This window comes from Hemicordylus capensis, chromosome 1, assembly GCF_027244095.1.
Source record: "Hemicordylus capensis ecotype Gifberg chromosome 1, rHemCap1.1.pri, whole genome shotgun sequence".
Lineage (NCBI taxonomy): Eukaryota > Metazoa > Chordata > Lepidosauria > Squamata > Cordylidae > Hemicordylus > Hemicordylus capensis.
Window position 1 is genome coordinate 262,372,757 of NC_069657.1, and position 23,285 is coordinate 262,396,041.

The following is a 23,285-nucleotide window of genomic DNA, read 5'->3' on the forward strand; positions in this document are numbered from 1 at the left end:
GCTAGGTGTCCATGTTGGAAGACTGCTTTCAGCCTCATCTGCAAAATGTTGGTACCCACTGAACAGCAGTTTTGCAGCAAGGTCCATAGCAAAGTAGACACGCCAGCCATGTGGGTGAAGCCCTACATTCAGGAATGGATTGTGTGGATGCTTTTTACCAGAGGCAGCAGTCCTTCTGACATCTCAAGCACATATCTGGGGAACAGTGATTTCTGAGTGCAGAAAATAGACTATTTTTGTATCATTCTTGTTTCCTTGGAGCAAGGATGATGAACCCAAACTGGTTAGTGACTAGAGTTACGTTATCTACAAAGGGTTAAGGTGTCTAAAATATCTGTAGTGTAGTCTTTTTAAAATTAAAACTCTTAGAATTCCCCCCTTCAAAATATGACAGGTAGGTATCATATTATGGAATAAAAATAAGAAATATTTATAACAACTCCTCTGCATTGTTCCATTAAATAATCAGTTTTGAACATACAGTTTAGGATCAGCTGGTTTCTACAAATGAACATTCATTTTCACCAAGAGTAAATTTAGTTTAGAGCATTAGGGTCATGCACTGGGCCCTTACCCTCTTCTATATATTTCCAGAAGGGCTCCCACCTGGCATAGTATTGTACACTTAAGTTTTGATCGGTATCACTTTTCAGCAGTAAAATTTTTTATCCATAACCATTGTAGACCATATTCTGTTGAACTATGCTCTAATTGAAATATGCCCTTTTTTCTTCCATTGTGAAGCGATAATAAACTTTGCTAATATAGTTAGGAAGTGAAAGAGTTCTTTGAAGTGGTGACTGTAGCAGTAAGTCCAATAAATAATTCATTGGGCTTAACTCTAGGTCTATGTTTAGTATTGCTTTAACATATTTGTGTACTTGTAGCCAACATTTGTATATAAATAAACAAGGTTTACCATTGGTAGTAGAACCTTTTTTTTCCTGCAGCCTTTCCAACACAAGTGGGGCATATCTGGATTTGTCGCAGCTAAGTTTGAGGGAGAAAGGTGCCATCTGGTTAATATTTTATAAATTTCATTTTTGCTATTTAAAGAAGAAGAAAGCATTGAGTAGGACTTGCAGATATTTTTCCATTGATTGTCAGTGATTTCTTGGTCCAAGTCTTGTGCCCATCTCTTTATATAATAAGATGCAGTTCCATTTCTCATTTAATAATACATCATAAATTTGAGGAAAATAGTCCTTTGTTATATGCAGTGTTGTCCATTATTTTTGAAAAATTGATTTAGAATGAGTACGACTTAAGTATGGGTGTTATCATGTGAGTTACTTGAACTTTTTCATGCCAAGGATGATGTGTATCACTTTTGTTTTTGCAATCAACTCTTATTTTGATATTATCTTGTTTCCACTAACAAAAGTATATAACTTTGTAAGTCCATGTTTCCTCCAGTACTGAAGAGATTTCACTCCCACTCCAGGGTTGGCGGTGGGCGGGTTGGCGGCAGGGGGGGGGGAAGGTTGATATGAATCAGGTTTATAGGTAGTGGGGATAGAGCTAATATATGATTCCATTTGTCCCAAATTAGAATGGTGTTTAATAAGTATGGATTGTCTTTGTATGTTGATGGTCTGCTTTTCCAGGTTTGCGATAATATTTCTTCAACGTTGTATGGATAGCAAAACTGATTCTCCAGGTTTGCCCATGTTTGGGTATAGTGTAGTCTATAGTAGCTGGTGGCGCAGCGGGGAAATGCTTGACTAACAAGCAAAAGTTGCCGGTTCGAATCCCCGCTGCTATTATATCAGGCAGCAGCGATATAGGAAGATGCTGAAAGATGTCTCGTACTGTGCGGGAGGAGGCAATGGTAAGCCTCTCCTGTATTCTACCAAAGACAACCACAGGGCTCTGTGGGTTCCAGGAATTGAAATCGATTTGATGGCACACTTTACTTCTTACTTTATAGGCCAAACAGCAAAGTTTGCTACAGATGTTTTGTTAAGTGATTGTTCCTGGATAGCTAGTTCCTCAAAAGTGTGTGCAGCCCAAAGACTGGTATTGAGTAACAGTAAATCCCTTGGTAAACCTAATCAGGTTGTTTACTTTGTAGAAAGAATAAAAGTGTTAGCATGCATGTTCCTAGCTGTGAGGTATAATATTGCCTTAAATGTTTATGGAATAATTCCATTTGGGAGTCCAGTGGGCTACTGATACATTTTATTTGCACATTGTTGATACTTGTCTCTATCCAGTGCTAGAGGTATACTTTTTTTAAACCTGCATAATCAGTGGAAAGTAGTTTTGTATTTATTAGCACTTAGTTTAAAATTGGGCAACACACTTCAGATGACAAGTACTGTATGCAATTCAAGCAATTGGAAGGGAGAGTCTCAAAATGGTACAGGATGGAGTAGGAGACGCTTGCTGATATGTCACTAGCTACATCGGTACACACAAGCTGAAACATTAAAAGGGGGCATGCTCTAAAGCAGTGTTTCTCAAACTTTTTGGAGTCAAGGACCGCTAAATTCTTCGTGCAGAGTTTCAAGGACCGCTACATTCTTCATGCGCAGTTTCCCGGACCAGCAGTTAGTAAAGGGGTTTCAAGTCTGTCTGTCTATCTATCTATCAGACTTCTATACTGCCCAAAACTTGCATCTCTGGGCAGTTTAGAATGAAAATAATATAAGCATTGAAATAATTAAATTTGGAATCTTTTGCAAACATGGAATATTAGGGGTTCTTAACCTTGGGTCCCTCAGTTAAACTCCCATAACCCCCAACAACAATGGCATTTGGCCATTATGGCTGGGGATTATGGGAGTAGAAGTCCACCAACGTCTGGGTACCCAAGGTTGAGAACCCCTGAATTTAAAAGCCTGGGTGAACAAATTTGTCTCCAGTATGTCTGGAGTGGAGGTGCTTGTGATTACTCAATGGAGAGGGGATGTTGGGCCATTAGAAAAATTCAAAAGCTACATGGGGCCAATGAAAACAACATACAAGCAAGCCCCACTGATGCAAGAGGGAAACAGCGTTCCCTCTCAAGGCGCCTCAACCACAACAGGCAGCTGGGTTTCAATCAACCAACCTTTGGCTGCAAACAATGAGCATGCAAGAACCAGTAGCCCTTGAAGTGGCGCCCACTGCCATACTTTTTCCTCCATGCCCCCGCACCGCATACAGTTTGAAGCTGTAAAGATAGGGAATAAGATAGCTGTAGGAAGATCTCAGCAGCACGTGGAGGCAAGGCACAAGAAGGGTCCCATGCCTCCGTGATACTCTTCCTCTTCCATGCCATGTGCAAAATTGAGGAAGTGAGTGCCTTGATTTCAGTTGGGGGGGGGTTGACTCCCAGTCAGGGACCGGCACTCAACCCTTCGGGGACCGGCAGCGGTCCAGGGACCGGTGGTTGAGAAACACTGCTCTAAAGCAAGGCTGCCCAACTTTGTCCCCCTGTTTTTGGACTACATTGTCCGCAGTCACAGTGCCAGTAGTCGGGAATGATGGGAGTTGTACTCCAACATCGGCAGGAGGGCTGAATTTATGCAGTCCTGCTTGGGAGACTGTTAGCTTTTTAAAACCTGAAAAGTTGCAGAAGTTTGCCTGGGACAAGAAAAAAGAGCATTTGTTGTGCTACAGACATTAGAAGGTCTTTGAACAAATTGCAGATATGCATCCCTGCTAACTTGGCAAAGAGGCACCTTTTAATGTGGTGATTCTCTTTATTTAGCAGGGGAGAGTAACTGATCCTATCCACCCCCTGCATAGTACCTCCAGTGACTGTTGCTGTTGCTGGTGTCTATCTCGTGTTTCTTTTTAGATTGTGAACTCTTTGGGGACAGGGATCCATCTTATTTATGTATTATTTCTCTGTGTAAACCACCCTGAACCATTTTTGGAAGGGTGGTATAAAAGATATGCGTGTCAGAATTCAAAGTTAAAGCTGAACTGTGCTTTAGGGCTTAGCCTCCTAAGAAAAGATGGATTTTATTTAGGGTGAAATAAAAACTGACTTCCAAACTACTGAACATTTCACAACCATTCAATTTGTGGGGAGTGGTTCATAGAAATAGCTGCGTGTAAGGCAAAGATCTCCATATCTGCTGTTGGTGGGTGCTTTCTTTGGGTAGGCGCAATAGGGTTACTTTATTACACAAATTACCTCTGTTAAACCAGTAAAATTGGGTAAATTGTTTTCCAGTCGGTGGCTGACTTTCATACTAATACTGTGCTGGCACAGCTGCATCGTATATTGCTTCTGCCCTGGATATGGGACTGAAACTGCCGTGGTCACTCTAGTGGATGACCTGTGACAGGAGCTAGACAGGGGAGTTGGTTCTGCTGGACCTCTCAGCGGCATTCAACACCATTGACCATTATGTCCTCCTGGACTGCCTCTTGAGTATAGGAACTGGAGGAGCTGCTTTGGAGTGGCTTCAGTCTTTCCTTAGGAGGAGGGTCCAGCAGGTGATGCTAGGGGACTACTGTTTGGCTCCATGGCAATTGGCCTGTTTTGTCCTGCAGGGTTCTGTTTTGTCCCCTATGCTGTTTAACAGCTACATGAAAACGATGGGAGAGGTTGTCCGGGGATTTGGACTGAGTTGTCAGTAATATGCAGACGACACCCCGCTCTATCACCTCTTGTCACCTTATCCTAGGGAGGCAGCGGATGTCCTGGATCGGGGGCTGGAGGCCGTGATGAGTTGGATGTGGGCTAATAAACTGAGATTGAATCCAGACAAGATGGAGGTAATGTTGGTCAGTAGGAGAGCCAATCAGGCTGAGGAGATTCTACCAGTTCTGGATGGGGTTGCAGTCCCCTTGAAACAGTAAGTGTGTAGCTTGGGGGTATTGCTGGACCCAGCTCTGCTTTTAGAGGCTCAGGTGGCGATGGTGGCCAGGGATGCCTTTGCATGGCTTCGGCTACTGCACCAGCTGCATCCCTTTCTTAAGAAGGCAGATTTGGCCACAATTAACCAAACCTTAGTCACGTCATGGCTGGATTACTGTAACGCACTCTACGTGGAGCTGCCCTCATGTCATGGCTGGATTATTGTAACGCACTCTACGTGGAGCTGCCCTAGAAGAACATTTGGGAACTGCCGCTGGTGCAAAATATGGCAGCTAGGATTTTATCTGGACCTCCCCACTGGGATCACATCACACCCATTTTGAAAGAGCTGCATTGGCTGCCAATTTGTTTCTGGGTCCAATTCAAGGTGCTGGTTTTGACCTTTAAAGCACTTAACAGTTTTGGCGCTGGATACCTGAGGGACCACTTGCTCTCAAAGGTTGCTGCCTGCTTGATGAGGTCATCTGAGGGGGCTCTGCTCCGGATGCCGACAATGAGGGAGGCTCGGCTGTTGTGCACGTGGGACAGGGCCTTCTCTGTTGCTGCCCCCAGACTCTGGCATGCTCTCCCAGTGTCAGTCTTAAAACTCATCTGTTTGGTCTGGCCTTTCAGGGTTTTTAATTAGTTTTAATTGTTTTATGTTAACCTGATTTTCAGGGTTTTAATTGTTTTGATAGTTTAATTGTTTTTTAAGATGTTTTTAAATTGGTGTTTATATTTGTATTTCTGTTTTAATTTTTCTTAATGATTTATGTGTTTTAATTGTAAACTGCCCTGAGCCAGTTCGGAAGGGCGGTATAAAAAAAAAATTCAAATAAATAAATAATTAAATAAATCTGTTTTTCAGTCTCCATCACAGTTTTTAGAAAGTTTGTGACATGTTGGCTTTTTACCTAGGTTTTGATGTGACTGTTCCTATTGCTGCTGCTTTGTGGGTTTTTTAAATGGTGGTGTTGTGCTTCTTTTAATCTTGTACTTGGATCTGTATTTTTATATTTTTAGCTGATACTTTAAGTATGTAATTTTTGTAGTCTTGTTTTAACTTTGTGTGAACTGCCTTGAGACTGTTTTCATGAAAGGCGGTATGGAAATCTAACAATAAATAAATAGATAAAATGGGGGGAATAGAAGTTTTCAGCAGCCCCTTGTGCCGCCTCAAAAAGTCCCTGAAGGTTGGGGAAGTCTCAGCAACATAGCGGAGACAACTGCAGCGGAGGCACACCTCTGCAGGCTTGAATGGCTGTCGAAAATCACACCCCTCCTTGTACAACAGAAATGGCTGTTGCTCAAGGATGCTGGTAACCTGGATGTTGGCTAATGACCTTAAACTCTGGCAGTTAAACACAAATAAAAGCAGGATTGAAGAGTGTGCACATTTTATCCATTTAAGATTCTCAAAGGTGAACTCGCCTGGAAAACAGATTCCAGCCCCACTATGGTGAGTGCCTTGCTTGAGATCCCACTAGATGTTAGCTTGCATGGAGAAGCAATCTGAAGGCAGATGATAAAGAGTGCCTGTAGTGGAGGATGATGGGGAAGATACATGCCCTGCCTATGTTCTGGGCCCAGAATGATAAAGGGCATAACCAACACATGCTCCAGCACGCAACAGCAAATGTGTTCTCCTGTCACCAGCACTCAGGCATTTGCTTAATGAGCTTTTAGTGTTGAAACAAAATGGGAACTTTGGTTGTAGCTCAGTCTAGGTGAGACTAGATGAGTAAGAATTCCTAGGATGCTTGATCAGAAGACAGAAGAGTGCTGTCAAGTACATTGTCCTAGTAAGAGATACTTGAGAAAACTGCATGGTGCAAATTCATTGCCCATTTCCCAAGCAGCACATAACACTTTCTTCAACCATGTGGGATTCTCTCCTGAGCTATTGATAGCATGGGGCCATGAATATGGCAAGTTAGTCCTCAAACAAAAGCTCCTAGATAACGCATGCCAAAACAATCTAAGTTACGTTACAAATAACGTTTACTTTAGGAATCAAATATAGAACTCCAAACCAGCTAGGTATCTTAGCATGTTAATGGTGCCTAAGTATAGAATAATTTTCTCGGCACGTTTTAATGCTCTCCCATCCGTGGTTCTGGGGGGTAGATTTAAGCATGTTCTGTATGGGTATGCCCATGTGGATATGGAGCAGTTGAGTCTATAGCCCATGTTTTATTATACTGTACTTTTTATCGAGATTCTTGTATTTCTCTTATAGCCTCTTTCCTAAGAAACTTTCCAGGTTGTGTTTTGTTTGCTTCTTGCTGACCATGACTCTGATGTTGCATATAATGTAGCCAAATTTTGTGTGGTGCCCAATAGAATCAGACAGACTCTAATACCTTATCGGATTGTTCTACTTTAGGATGAATTGTTATTAATGTTTAAAGTTTTTTTATCTGTCTACTTTGTATTGCTGGTCAGTGACGCAAATAAAACTGAACTTATGCAGCCATGTGGTACCAGGGGAATGTGGGTGGGCACTTGGCAGTGCCCATGTGTCCTCTGTGATGCATAGCTTGGACCTGAGGTGGTAACTTGATCTGGGAGATGTTTTTTTAATGGTCCCGTAGCTTAGCTGTCCTCTTGGCACGTGGTTAGATTGCTTTGCTTAAGTGTGATTAAGCAAAGCAATTCATTCCACATGAACTTTTGGTGGAACATTGTCCGTGAATGCCCTATTTTCACCTCTTAGTGTCTGTATAAAAGTGTAAGGCAAAGCTGGCAGAAATGGATTATTTGGATGGAGTTGTTTGTAAAGGTGTCATATTGACGCAGCCTTGCCTGAAATAAGTTTTTGCATCTTCTGGAGTTGAAAGAGAGGCCAAGTCCTGGGTTGTCCTGTGACTTGAAATGCTCAGGTGCCTGTGGTGCTGGTATTCTGGGCTGGAAATATTTTCCTTTTTTCTAGATTAAAACCTGAGCGCTTTGTGGGCAGTGTGTGTATATGTGGCAGCCCAGGTTGCATTGCTACTTGGGCAGTATATATGTATGTAATATACTTACAACATTGTCATTGTCCTTAGCTATGCCCCTTGGTGTCCTGCCTGTCAGCAGATGGAATCGGCATGGGAGGCTTTCGCAAAGGATAGCAAAGCCCTTGAAATCACTGTGGGCAAAGTAGATGTCACTCAAGAACCTGGTAAGAGAAAACAAATCTTCTAGAAGTAATACTGTAAGTGAATAAGAATAAATCAAAAAGTATAGGATAATTTTTAAGTGTGACCCCCTGCCTCTGTGCATGGCTGTGGAATGGAAGAATCAGCCTTGCCTCACACAACTCCTTATGTTGCCTCTATAGCACATAGCTTAATAACTTAAAACTGTTTCATGTAAATCAGAAAGCTGGTACTAGTGTGGGAGTATCAATTGTGTACTAACTAGTATCTGACTGTAGAAGCTGGAGCACAGTGTTCATGGACACATCTATAAATTTAATTCTTTTACGGCCGACTGAGGCGAGAACTGTGTGGGGATGTTTGGCAAGCCCCACCCCCACTGCAGCCACGACCAATGAAAAGGTGGGAGCGGAGCTGCTGTTCAGCACCGGGACAGACAACGGGCTTAAGAGGGGACATGGCTGCCCAAAAATGGCTGGCTGGCTGGCTGGCAAGGAGGGAGGGAGCCGGGTGGCAGGCAAAGCCCCGCTGCCTGGAGGAGGCCGCCGGCGGGCTTAGGAGGAGGCACGGTGGCAGCGGGGGAAGAAGCAGCCAGGCAGGGAGAGGGGAGAAGCCCCGCCAGCCTCAGGAGAAGTCTGGCTGGAGGGCAAAGCCCCACCGGGTAGCAAGCATGACTTTGTCCCCATAGCTAAGCAGGGTCTGCCCTGGTTGCATCTGAATGGGAGACTTGATGTGTGGGCACTGTAAGAGATTCCCCTCAGGGGATGGAGCTGCTCTGGGAAGAGCAGAAGGTTCCAAGTTCCCTTCCTGGCTTCTCCAAGATAGGGCTGAGAGAGATTCCTGCCTGCAACCTTGGAGAAGCTGCTGCCAGTCTGTGAAGACAATACTGAGCTAGATAGACCAATGGTCTGACTCAGTATATGGCAGTTTCCTATGTTTCCTATGTTCCTAACTACTAATGTGAAAGAATAAATAGTAATAAAATACATCTTGTATAAATATACTAAATTCCCAAATCCAAAACCAAAAGTACACAGAGCTGGAAATACATTCTGCCTAACATGGTAGCATGCATAAGTTCACTTGTTGGAAATGCCTACTTGGAAGAATGAGCAGTCCCTTTTAAAGAAATCCACTCAATCTGTTTTGTTAAAGTCAGCTAGAGTGACCAAGTGACTAGGGATGTTCATGAACTGGTTTGGTGGTCCTTTTCAAGACTGCTGAACCGGTTCGGAGGTACAGAGTTCGGATCGGTTCGGCAGTGGTGGTGGGTGTGATCTTTGAGGGTGAGGGTGCCCTTACCCCCTGCCATATTTGCTCCGCTGGCACTGCTGCCAAAACCATGCACATGTGACGGACAATTCCGGTTTTACAGGTGTGGGAAGGGCACCCTCTCTGCTCCTTAAAGGTAACCTGCTGCCAAACCATCCGACCGATGGTTCATGCACAGCCATACTGGTGACCTGTTGCTATTTTAATCTTTATCAAGTGGAGAAATATAATGGAAGGTACCAATATACTTAGCAGCTGTAGTATCTGGTCAGAAATGTTCCAAACTCTAAGTAAAGCGATCAGCTAAATACTTAACTTAACATTCTAGTGTGGTGTAGTGGTAGAGCCAATATATAATTGGCCAGCATGCAGACAAAGGATGCATGCATGGGAGAAAGTTTTATGCACATAATGGAGAACTGATGACTTCTTTGCCAATCCTCCACACTGAGGGTGGTGAAGCTTGCAGGGCATATTTTTAGGAGAGAGAAAGGAATTTTGTGAAGCTCTCTCCCCCCACCCACTCTCCCATCACATGCTTGGAACTTTCTTCCATCAACATATCCTTCATCTGGGTATTGGCAAGTGCTTTCAAAGGTGTTGAGGTTATGTTAAACAACAGCAACAGTAAAGTTAAACTATTCTTTGCAATAAGCAAAGGATTTAATCACTTGCGCCTAACTGGAATGGAATGTGGAAGTTTGAACAAATTTCAAATCACACACAATGAAGATGATTTCATACTTTGAATTTTTAAAGGAGCATATCTGCTAATGAGATGTGAGAGCCATTTTGGCTGGCAGATTGATGGTGACAGGCTGTGGGGACTGACAGGCTGCCTCCGCCCTGGTACCCTCTTAACTAGAAGCAACACACAAGCTATTGCCACTCCTCTTGCTCTGACATTTTTGAAAGGCTGAGACTCTCCCTATTTCTTCTGCTCCCCCTCTGCCTCCTGAAAATGCAAGTGGGAGAGCAGCAACTCTGGCAGCATGACACCAGGTATGGGTAGGGGATACATGTTCTCCTGGAGGAACAGAGTAGAGGCAATGGGAGGAGTATTACTGGGTAGTGGGAGGAGAGCACAAGCTGGGGTGGTGATGGGGGAGAAGTGGCAAGTGTGCCACTTTACATGTGGTGGCGTTGGGCGCTCAGCACACCATTGGGGGGTGGTATTATGTTTGACGCTTTTCAACTTTGGAGGATACCATGGACAGCCAGGAAAACAAACAAATGGATCATAGAACGAATCAGTCCAGAATTTTCACTCGGGGCACAAATGGCCAGGCTCAAACTATCATACTTCGGACACATTATGTGAAGACTCAGCTCCCTTGAGAAGTCCATAATGCTGGGGAAAGTTGAAGGAAAGAGAAGAGGATGACCAGCAACAAGGTGGATGGACTCGATTACGACAGCAATGAATGCACCATTGAGAGACCTTAAAGGCCAAGTTGAAGACAGATCATCCTGGAGAGAATAATCTATGGCTAAGAGTCGACACCGACTTGATGGCTCTTAATCAATCAATTATGTCCCCAGGGAGCCTTGGGCCAGTGCTGTCCACCAGTTAGCGTGCTGGTAGCAAACTGGCAAGTTCTAACATGGAATGCAGAGGCATGCTACTCTTCTCCACAGGATGCTGTTGCTGCCATTGCTTACCAGTCTGACCACTACCACATGTTGACAACTATTGCAGCTTCCTGATCCACTCAGTAATCGGTAGAGAAGAGAGAGAAGTCTGTGCAGTGGCTGCATGTGGCTCAGTTCTGTTGTTAGGGATAGTTAGCTATTCAGTGACTTCTGAGAACAGTTGCTGTTGTGTGAACTGGCAGTTGCACACTGACTTAGATTGCTTACATAAACAAATGCTATGATTAACTAGTTAACTAGATAATTCTGGCTCGCCTTAGGATTTTCTTCCATATATGTCCATACTTTAGTTACCATGTCCTTGCTGCCAAATTACACAAATGGAGTATCATTGAACTTCTCCACGGTGCGTGTAGAACTGACAGTGAAAGAAACACTGGCTCCATCTGTTGGAATTGCACAGTGTACTGCTGGCTTTGCACTTGAGACTTGGCTGCTTCTTCGTTGCAAGCAGTTCTCTAAATTGCCGTAGTGTCATCCTCCACCGTAGATCCTGTGTTCAAATGCCGAGCTGAGAGCAGGAGTGGCTGCCATGTTGACAGAGGAACACTTGATACCTGTCACTAATCCATTGCTGTTGCTCTTAGATTAGCAGTGTACACTGAGGTTAGCAAGGTAAACTCAAAATCACAGTGGACTAGCAACCAAAATGGAAATGAGTTCTGGAAACCTATTCCAGACAGAACACTCAATGGGCCTTTCAGTAAAATGAAATTTTATAGTATGTGTCAGTGGTAACTGCATAGCCATGTAATTTGTAATAATGATCTCTAGAAAACCAAAATAATGTATCTGGAGAAATTCCACTGACACGCTTTGCTTTTTTAGGTGTAAGTGGCCGTTTCTTTGTCACTACGCTTCCCACTATTTACCAGTAAGTATCTCATTTTGCTTGCCTGAAATCAGCAACTGTTTGCTACCGTGGTATAAAAATCATTGTGCTTTTAGGGTTGGTGAGGATCAAGTAGACAATAAAAGTACTGTAAAAATGTGAAGCATATGAATTCATAACTTCTGAAAACGTTACACTGTCTTGAACTTGGCGAGCAGAAGTCTTGTTTTTCTCACTGTAACCGCTATAGCTTTTGGTGGATTAGAGTAAATATCTTGGAAGTTCAAGGGTGATTGGCTTTTTAGATGCAAGTGGAGGAAGATAGCAGCCTTTACTGTAGTATTTGCAGCACAAGAGTACTCTGAAATAAAAGAACAGGAAGTAAGGCTATATGGGATTTGGGCAGCATGCTGTCCTTGAAAGATTAACCACCTCCCTGTAGGGAGGAGTACAGTGTGGTAATTGGACCCTGATGGGCTTGGTTAATCAACCATCTTAGGGGAGCAAGCAGAATAAGGATATTGGGGGCGAACCCAAGTTAGTTTACAATCCTCTTGCAAAGTTTACTTTCAGGTTGGAAAAAGCCCATTGCTGTTGTAAAAGTAATGGGACAAGTACAACTCTCAAGGGATGGTGAGGAGAAAAGGTGAAGTAGCAGGAAGGCTTTATTTGCACATCGTTATGCTTACTCTCCTCAAAAGCTCTCTAGAATCAAGAGGTAGGAAGAACAATAGTATGAAAGAGAGTGCTTACTTCTCTGCCCTTCTCTTTCCTCCCCAGATCACTCTTATGTGTTGCTCTGCAGCAGGACTCTTCCCTCTATGTAAAATTTCTAACTCTTGAGCCAGTAGTCTAACTACACTGTTCCCTGTTTTCAGTGCAAAGGATGGAGTTTTTCGCAGATACCGTGGCTCAAGAGCACTGGAAGACTTGGAAGGCTATATCCTGGAGAGAAAATGGGAAGCTGTGGAACCTGTGGCAGGATGGAAATCGCCATCGTCTGTAATGTAATGACGTTCCAGTATCTTGTTTGGGGGCAGAACTGCATGTGATTCACATGATTGGCTGACATTAGTGGGGAAGTAAGCAGTGCTGTGGCATCAGGAAAGGGTTGTAATCCTAGATGATAACAAGCAAGAGGGACCATTAAATATGTGAGTGCTCTTTTGGAGGTGGCTGCATATTCACTGGAAAATAGAGTCCAACTACATGCAGTATTAAAAATCATTGTGTTTATATTTAAAAAAGCAACTTCAGCCCTGCACCTGTCCAGACAGCAGAGTGGGTTGTAGGGTGGAGGAGGTTAATCCCTTCGCCAATTGTGTAGTTTTGACTGAGCTGTCTGCCTCATAAAGCTTGTTTGCCCTAGTTGGGAGCCTGCTATTGGTGCCAGTAGCAGACTTGCATTTGGGGCAAAATAGAAGGTGGAGGGGGGTGGGGAGTTCCATGAAGGCCACATGATTAGCAGGTTGGGGGAGTCCCTGCAAATGCTATTGGTGGGGGTGGGGAGCTGAATTACTACTTCAGCATTGTGTATTTGGGCAGCAATTGAATCAATCTAGGTCAGTGAGGACGAGATCTGAGTAATAAAACATGCTTGGAATAGACTGGTAAAACAGGGTACTTGGAAACAGTAGTGTAGCTGCTACTGGACAAGGAAGGGCAAATGTTTCTGAACTGCTGGGGTCAGGGGATCTGCCAAAGCACCCACTTGCCCTGCACCCAGCTGGTGAATGAAGTGCTCACAAGTGGGAAAACAAGGTACAGTCTCTCTCCCACTCCTTCCCAACGAGTGAACCAAGGGACTACTGTGTGTGCGCTCGCTCTCTCTCTCTCTCTCTCTCTCTCTCTCTCTCTCTCTCTCTCTCTCTCTCTCTCTGAAAGTAGGCACTCAGCTGGCCCTTGGTTCACTGTGGGAAGGAGTGGGAGAGGGGCTGTATGCCCCCCCCCCATGCTGGGTGTCTCAGATCGTGCATAGTGTGTGGCTGTGCATTGCACTGTGCAATGGGTGTGGGTGGGTGGGTGGGGTGGGGGCTTCCGGGAGCTCCCTAGGCCTATGCTTGGGTGCAGTGAACAAATTTTCAAAACTGTACCTCCTATCTTAAATCAGAACTGAGATATGAGAAACTGGTGTTCTTGAAACCCAGTTCAACTAGATTTTGGCAGCTGACATGAGAAACTTATATAAGAGTCCATGAACTACTAACTTCTGATTTGGTCATCTCTGGAGCATATCTCCTAGTGCTTGTAATGCTGAAGGCATATCTTTGGGTTACTGGAGAGTCTAAGAAGCTTTTCTGCTTGTTAACTTCTATTAGATCATTCAGTTTAAATTTAAAAATTTAAATTTATTATTATTATTATTATTATTATAAAATGTAATAGGTCAAAAACTGTGTGATCCAAATGAAGAACCATGTGTTATCTCATATTTGTTATAGAAAGTTCAAGAACACTTTATGTTGGGCAACCGTTTGCTGAAAACCTTGACTTTTCCTTTTTAGGATGCATGGAATGGCAGGACTTTTCCACTTATCTGGATGGATCAGGGTGAGTAAAATAAATGCTTGATAGGTGTTGGGGAAAAGCTTTATACATGCAGAATTGGATAAAGGTTATGAGATGTTGAAGACCAGTGGGAGAGAATGACCGGAACGGAGGGCCTAAAAATCTGAGAGCTACACATTATTCTTCTGATTGGTGATTGGTCCGAATCTCACTCAAACCAGACTGGGTGGATGTCGAGCCTGGCTCAGAGTGAGCCAGCTTGTACATCCCTAATGTTTAATGCTGATGTGTCATGATATAGACTTCTAATCTATGGACAAGTTTTTTGTATTGTTCAGAACTTCTTCAATGTACTATTAGTACATAGAGTGGTATCACTTAGTTCATAGAGCATCATGGCCAGCTACTGGGCTTTGGCCTCGGAAGGCTATTCAGATAGCATTTTTTGTCTTGTATGGTAAAGAATACTGTTTTGATATGGCTGGGACTATATGAAGTGTCTTGTGAAACTGCTTCAGAACACTGTAGGAATGTGTGTTTCTGGTTGGATCCCAATTTTTTTCCTAAATGAGTGAATACATATCAAGTTGTCTTAATACTATATCGTAGAGAGTATGCTAGATGTACTTATATTCCAGTTTAAATTCAAGCTGTCTGTCTGTTCTATTTACAGCAAATCCACAACTACCTAGTAGGCACGCTTGGAATTCATGTTTGGGGTTCCTATGCAGTCTTCATATTGGCCACTTTATTGATTGGCCTTATCCTGGGTTTGGTAAGAACATTTTTGTATACTTCTTCAGCATCTTTTTTTCTTTTTTCTTTTTAGTGTAGAGAGCTTTTATTGTTTGAAGTCAACAAATGTGCACTACTTATTCACAGGGTTGTTGTGAGGAGAAACTTAAGTATGTAGTACACCGCTCTGTAAAAAAAAAAATTATATATATATATATATAATAAAATAAAATAAAATAAAAAGATAAAACCTGGGTCGCCCTTCAGGAGATAAATGAAGGGCTGCAGAGGGGGATGCAGAAAACCAGTTGGTGTTCTATTCTGTGCTACTTAAACTGAAAGTTTATAGATTCTTATGGGAATACGCGCTGCTTTTTTGCCTGTTGTTGCTAATACTACTGGAGGGGCTGAAACGTGTTAGAAACATTAATCGGGACTATGGGGATGTGCAGATTTTCCATGTCCCCTTTCTCTACTCCTGCAGACTTGCATTAGCAGACTACAGTTTAGCTTATATAATAAGATATTTTGTTCATGGCAAATATTATTCTGCTGCAGGCTCTAATTAAAGCTCTGGCTGCTTTAGTTCTTGCCTTGTATACCAACTATCACTTTATGAAAATATGCTGTGGCTTTTCCTTTTCCTGTCACTCTAATTTCCTCATCCTACATATCTTTTCTGCAAATCTTCAGTTACTCTTTGTTTTTAGGCACCCCACATTATTTTCTGTAGCAGATATTACAGAATGTGTTTAGTATTTTTCATTATAAGTAAATAAAGTTAAAGTTTGAGTGGGTAATGCAGGAAGCTGCTTGAAGGCTAAATGGTTGATGGGTTGGACAATTGCAAAATGAACACATTTCTGCTTTTGCTGAAGTAGTTAAGATACCTAGAGATCTGAAAGCTTGGCAAGAAAGGCATTTTGGGAGGAAAAAATGTGTGTGCACTTCCAGGGCTTGAAGTAGATGTCCGAACAAGCCTGTCTTGCCTCACTACTTGGTAGGGCTTTGGGGGTCAGGGCCTCAGAAGTACCAAGGGGGAAGGGGTTTGTTCAGCACCCAGGTGGTCCTCTTTGGTGTCAAGCTCTTTGCCACAGCCCTTCTTGGGACACCTGTGGCTCACTCCCTGCCTGCCTCATCACTGGACCGGGCCCTCCTTTATAAATCCCTGCATAGGCAGCACGATCCCAGCCCCCTCCCAATGTGCCCCTGCCCCGCATTGTCCTCTAATAGTTGACCAGCCCCTGCTGTGCTCTCCCTTATCTCCCCACCACCTCTCTGGCATCCCCCTCCCTTCGGAATGAGGTGCATCGTTGACATCATCATGATTTGCCTTGGTCTCTCCATTCTGACTGAGTCTCCCTATCTCAGGAACTTCCCGGCTGTACGCATCTCTTCCTCCTTCCGGTTCCTTTGGCCAGCCGGAGAGTGTGGCTGCTGCTCCATCCCATGGCTCGGGGCTTGCCACCGGCCCCTCATGTTGCTGCTGCGGCCTCGGCAAAGCCTGTAAGGCCAGTGAGCAGTCCCTCCGGACAGTAGAAAAATAGATCTTGAGAAACTTAAAAATCTTAATGCAATATTTTGCTGCAGAATGCGTTATCCATAGCTTTTGGATGGACAGAATGGTATAGAAATGTAATCTATTATATTAATTATCCTGGGTGTGCCTTGGAATGTACGTCCCGGAGCCCAGCTGATTGGCTGGGCGGCGGACACGCCTGATTGGCTGAGGCGCACTCAGGAGGATTGGTCGCAATAGCAGCGGTAGGCCTGGCTGCAGAGGCCAGAGGCAGCGGCAGGAGAGGGGGACAAAGTGGGAGCAGAAGTGGTGGTGGGAAGGAGAGGTGGTTGGGCCTGGAAGTGGAGACTGGGGCAGAAGGTGAGGGGGAAGAGGTAACTGCCAGCCCCAAAGAGCGCACAGATGCTCTGTGCAGGGTTGGCTAGTAAATAAAATAATGTTGTAAAACAGCCCTTGACAAAATAATATTGTTTCTGCCAATTCACATAGCTGCAAACACATTGGATTGGGGCTAGTGTTCACTCTAACAGGGATTCCCAGATGTTGCTGACTACAACTCCCAGCATTCCCAGCTGCAATGTACTTTGGCTGGGGATTATGGGAGTTGTAGTCAACATCTGGGAATCCCTGTTAGAGGGAACACTGATTGGGGCACTACTAGAACTATTGTTGAATTAGGGTTAGGTGTATGAGTGAGAATTTTAACAGTAGCCATAGTACTGGGGAAAGAGGGGTGACGCTTGTCCTCTGCATTATTTTCCAAACGAAGATAATCTCACACTCCCAAGCTGCTGTTCTGTGTGGGAAAAGAAAGGTTAACATGTTTTTCCAAGTGTTTGAGTTCTGGTTGACTTCATGCCATGGCTGCCATTAGCTCTTATTTAAGAAAATAAGAGCTAAACCAGCCAAACAGATTCAAGGGTAGAGAAATTAGCGATAAAATTGCTTCCACATTTAGTAATCCAGCCAGACAAGGAATGTTTCATAGGACTTAATGCTGGGGAAAGTTACTTTGGTTCAGAACTGAAATCTGGGAGCCATTCCAATAGTACTAGAAGGGCCATCCATATTCTGGGTTCTTTTAGGAATTCTGGTTAATCGACCCAGATGGTCCAGTGGTGTTGAGGGTACAACGCAGACCAGTTCTGCCCTCCAGGTTCTTTTGGAAATATCCTGGACCAAACACTGCTAGAGGTTGAAATAACTGTTGAATGCTAATTTATAGTAATACGTGTTTTAATAATGAGTGTCTGTCTATGTATAATATAAAAGTGTTGGGGTATTCAAAATACTTAACATGCATTCCTATCATTAGAACATTCCTGTGAAGTAGATCAGTGTTATGAACTCCATATTATGGGGAGGCAGAAATTTGCTTAAATCTGCTTACTGAGTACATAGCTGAGGGGAGATAAAGTGTAGTTGTGTCAGTTAACCGCTCAGTCTTGTATGCCATGTCGTGAGAGCATTTGGTGGTGGTGGGGAGACCAGTCTTTCGAGGTGGACAGACGTGCTAAGTCCAGAACAGAGGGCTGGTCGACCCGCTGACCCCAATTGGTAGACCAGCTCTCCCTGGAAAAACAGCACCATTTTGAGGCCAGTTTTTCCAACTTGCCCTGGAAAAATGGATCTCAAAAAGGTGCTTGAATCACTCAAATCAATTTGAGATTATTCAAGGGTGAATCGTTGAGCTAGCCAAGCTGGCTGTTTTCGGCCAATCAATTCAGTGATTCTGCTATTCGATTCAAGCACGAATTGAATCACAAGATTTGTGCATACCTCTGCTATTACTTCTAGCATTACGTTACTCCGCTGCCACCGTCTCTGTATAAATAGGATCTGCATCTGTTTTGGTCTTCTGTTCTGGTAACACAGTGATGTAGACATTGGGGGCATTATGGACAAAGTCACTCTTGGTTTCTTTATAGTGGAATAAAATTTTTGTTAATATTCTGAAGGTCATTTGATTTTTTACCTAGATAGTACGTTTGCTTGCTTGCTTAGTTACAGGATTGTTACAGTATTGTTGCATCTGCTTCAGGCAAAATCAACACCTCATGAGTCTTGGCTTTACAACAGTTGCTTTTCCAAGCTCATATAACTGATTTACTTTAATTAGTGTCTTTACTCAGAACCTGACCTGGTTCTCTTTACTTCCCAGCCTTCCTCCCCGACTGTGACACCTTCTCACTGTCAACTGCTAGTTCCAACTGTCACTCACCAAAGATTCCAACTGCTCTAACAGCTTTTCTCCACAAGGAGGTTTCCCAAACACAGCATCAGGCCTTGTCTCTACTTAGTATGAGACAGCACTACACACTTTACTCTCCAACCTCATTTCATCACATGACACCACATTGTGTGCAAAACAAGGCCTTGCTTCACTAACATGATAGCACAAAAAGGTAGAACCCGAATACTACTGTCAAAGTGAAGCAAAGTGCTTGTCTTCAGAAATACAACAACAATGATTGATCCATTTATTTAAATGGTCAAGAGAACAAGGATTGACAGCAATGATGATACGCAGAACGTCTTGTTTCAGCATTACTGCAAGCTCAACTGTGACATACTGGATTGGTATAATTTGATCAGTAAATATTCAAGAGAACTAGCTGCATGTAACTGAAAACAAAACAAAGTTTACTGTGGAAGTTAAAATGCTGCTTGGAAGATTTGCATGTTGAGACTTGATAGAACTGAGAACATTATTACCAACTTAACATGTCAACCTTAGGACTTGTAGAAGCCAATTATTGGGATAATAGCTGTTGCTGAGACTGGCAATACACTTGAGCTTAAAAATGTGTATACCTTTTCTGTTGCCAAAGGAGCAGAGGTAAGAGCTGATCTTGAGTTAAACTAAATCAGGGTGTGTGTATATGTCATAGAGCACATTAGTAACATGCATGTACTGTCTACTAACTTGGCAAATCCTCTTGCATTAAGGAATAGGATATTGGCTAACTGGAAGGTCAAGCAGTGCATACCACCAGGCATGCAAGTAAACTCTCTATTCCCATGAGGAGTATCAACAGCACATTCTGACATGGATGACTGACAATTGTGTTGTAGGGTTGTTCCAAACAGTTGAGAAGGTTCAGTGGCTTGTCAGAAGACTTAAGGTTCAAGCATGCCCAAAGATACAGCACTCACTTCAGTAAATCTTGGCTAAAAGTAGACATTCTCTAAGGTGAAAGAGAATGATAAAACCTCAAAACTTAAATTGTAGCATCCAGACTTAGAGACAACTGACTCTCATTGGAAAGCATATGGGTTGCCTTTGTAAATTTTGTATTTTTGTTTTGTTTCAGCTACTGGTCTTGCTTGCAGACTGGATTAGCCCACCCAAGTCCAAAGCAGAGGAATCAGGTACGTGTATAATCAATAATGGAAGCTCTGCCTACAATCCTAGTATGCTATCTTGAACAGAATCATTAATCAGGATGGATAACCTAAAGATACAGTATATTTGGATCATTCTCTCTAGTTGGGCTTAGATGTTAGCCATAAAGTTGGATGAAGCAGTGAGTGCCAAAGTTGTTTTTAAAAAAGGGGGGAAAGCTATGGGATTATACGAGCAGCTGGATACCAGCTCATCACAACACAAAAATGTTAAGCCCTTAGGGACGACATGTACCACTTTAGTACAGCAACCATTGCCACAGAGGAACCAGATGGGCAGAGGATATCCTGCATTTACCTCTAATAGCATGGAACAGCCATGGAGCTAGTAGCTTTTGTTACTTCAAAATTCACCACTAGAAATGTGTGTAAAGGGTCTTCAAAAATGATCTATCATGTATGAAGTTCTATTGAGTTGGAGGTAGATTGCTTGGATCACTCAGATACCCAAGATGGCATATGGATTTATTTTGTGTAATTAGCAAATACCTTACCTTTACTAGTACATGTGGATCTCATTATCCACATTGCTTCCATTGCTGCCAATTTCCATTATTAACAAGACATTAAGTAAACGTATTGTGCCATGCTTTGCAGGTCTCCATCTGTCCAGCAATAGCCCCCACCCCATTGCACCAATTACACACGCATGCACGCACACATACATATGCTGGAGGAGGGTGTTGGGCTTTTTTAAAAGGAAAGAACCACAAAACGGCTCCAATCAGCAAAATGGTGGTCAGAAGTTAGCTCAGAGGTAATTTCCGGCCACCTAGGAACTGCGGAGAGGCGAATTTAAACCCTTCTTGTATACACAAATAACGACTGGGTGCACATGGCCTCACTGTGAAACCACGGGTTCTGTGACCATGGATAACAAGGTCCACCTGTAATGTCGGCTCCAATGCTTACTGAGCATCATATGTTTGGAACTGATTGATGATAAAGTGTTGAAAAATTCAGCCTTAGTTTATAAGGCATAGTCTTAGGTCAAGCACAACCCTAAATGCCCATTACAACTTGATTTCTTATTAAAGAATCTTTCAGCTCTCCAGAATTACAAGTTGTACTCTTAGACCTTGGATCTGAGAGAAACATTCCAAACATGTCTCCATCCAGTTGATGCCTTGTTCTAAATTTGCATCTCACAATTATCTCATTGCTTTTAGGAAGGCAGTACTGCTCAAATTCTGCCACCAGTGTCTCATAGTTAACTCTCCTGTACTGACAGCTGAAATAAATTGTACAAGTTCAAAGCATCAGCTCCTGCAATATTCAGGAAGAATGCTTTTTTCTGCACAACTAGTTTGTCAGTTGAATGAGTGCTTATCAGAAATATCTGCAATTCCTGCTTAAGTCTGCCAGTCCTCGGCACACTCATGAGAGAGCGCAAGAGACAATGGGCGAGGAGCCTTCAAATATTCCTGTAATAATCAGGCAGTAACAGCCTTTCCTTTCCTTTCCTGTAAAGAATGAACCGGAAGTGTACCTTGTCCTGACTGACAGGCTAGGGATCAGCCACTCAGCACATGGTGGGTGGGACCTAGAGGGCCGTGAGGCAGGAAGAAAAATGTTTCTTTGTTCAGAAGCAGCTAGGTGGAAGAGGAGAGAGAGGACAGGCAGAAGACTTAGTGAGTAGCAGCAATGGAGTTTTGCTGCCTCATGGTCAACAGCTAGCCTGGAGAATTCTCTCATGGAAAGACATCTACAGATCCTTGAGGCACAGGATTGCAGGAAGCTTGACTTTCATCAGGTTTGGGGTGAGTTTTCATGGCAAAGGAGATTTAGACCAGGGAACAGTTTGTTAGTCAACTGCATCCGAATTGTATCTATCTTTTTGTGTGCTCTGCATTTCCCTGATATTGTTCTAAGTTTGTATCTCAGTAAGTTAGTTAGTTATAAGTTTATTTGGTCATTGACCAGCAAACATTTACAATAAACCAGTACGTATTTTACAAATAATATAACAAAACTTAGCCAAAACAGAAATAATATCAGTGTCCTCATTAATTAAAAGATAATTTAAATAAAATTCATCAGACCGGCCAGGCAAATTGTCTAACATAGGAGATAAAAGTCTTAAACGGGGTAATGCAGTAGGGCGTCAGTAATGCAACTAGGGCGTTGCAAAAGCCTTGGTAAGCGCTCAAAGCTGCTTTCTGTATTTTTCTTACATCTGTGCTCTTTACAACCGGGTAACCATGATTTTTAAAGTGTGCTGTCCCAATAACATCTGAGGGTGTTTTTTTGAAGTATACTTGCAACTACTGAGTGTTTCTTTTACCTGTAGCTAAAAGCTGAGAGAGCTTCAGACTGAAGCAGTCTGTAGTATTTTGAATAAAGTTTCTTTTTCTTTTTTTGTTCTTTGGAAATCTTAACCAGCCTCTTTGAGTGGATTTTTAACTCAGGGAAGGAGGGCTGGGAGAAGGGCTTGCTCTGGTGCAACACGTCTCAAGTTTGATTGCTTAGCAACTCTACCAGGGTTTTCTCATCACATGTAGGCTGCATATGGAAGGTTTTCTTGTACTTTCCCATTGGTAAAGAGAAGGAGAGTTGCCTGGAATTTCGCCCACACCAGGGCGGATTAAACTCTGTTAAAAAGTGGATGTGGTGGCAGCAATTGAGCTACTAAAAGAACAGCTTGAGTTTAAAGGAGCAGCCTTTGTGGGTGAAAGCAAGAGAGAGGATGATTAAGCATTTTTCTTACTCTCACGTGAGCTTGCTCTAAGACAAAGGCTGGGTTAAATCTGCTACAATTCCATTTTCTATAATTCACACTCACCAGTGAATTTACTCCTGGTACCTTGTGATTATCTTTGTAACTCTTCAAGTAATGATTTAGAAGTAGAGGTAAGCAGTGAGGTGGCCAAATTTTCAGATGATACTAAACTCTTTCGGGTAGTGAAATCCAAAACATTGTGAGGATCTCAAAAAGGATCTCTCCAGCTTGGGTGAATGAGCAACAAAATGGAACATGCGGTTCAGTGTTGACAAATGTAAAGTGATGCACATTGGGATGGAAAACCCCAACTTCAAGTATACGTTGATGGGATCTGAACTGTCCCGTGACTGACCAGGAGAGGGATCTTGGGGTCGTGGTGGACAGCTCATTGAAAGTGTCAACTCAATGTGTAGCAGCTGTGAAAAAGGCCAATTCCATGCTAGGGATCATTAGGAAGAGGATTGAAAATAGAATGGCTAATATTATAATTCCCTTATACAAAACTATGGTGTGGCCACACCTGGAGTACTGCATACAATTTTGGTCACTACATCTAAAAAAGGACATTGTAGAACTGGAAAAGGTGCAGAAGAGGACAACCAAGATGATCAGGGGCCTAGAGCACCTTTCTTATGAGGCAAGGCTACCACACCTGGAGCTATTTAGTTTAGAAAAAAGACGACTGCGGAGAGACACGATAG

General features: G+C 43.0%; 1 protein-coding gene across 3 annotated transcripts in view; it reads left to right on the forward strand.

Moving 5' to 3' along the window:
* Positions 1-23,285, forward strand: part of TMX4 (thioredoxin related transmembrane protein 4) — a 30,984-nt gene that overhangs the window by 2,564 nt on the left and 5,135 nt on the right. For 2 of the 3 annotated variants that reach the window (XM_053284766.1, XM_053284764.1), the window contains exons 2-7: positions 7,846-7,961; positions 11,692-11,737; positions 12,574-12,702; positions 14,200-14,245; positions 14,877-14,978; positions 19,772-19,829. In XM_053284766.1, the coding sequence (XP_053140741.1) occupies positions 7,846-7,961; positions 11,692-11,737; positions 12,574-12,702; positions 14,200-14,245; positions 14,877-14,978; positions 19,772-19,829 (497 nt within the window). The remainder of the gene's footprint in view (positions 1-7,845; positions 7,962-11,691; positions 11,738-12,573; positions 12,703-14,199; positions 14,246-14,876; positions 14,979-19,771; positions 19,830-23,285) is intronic. The other variant, XM_053284765.1, reaches the window with a different exon arrangement.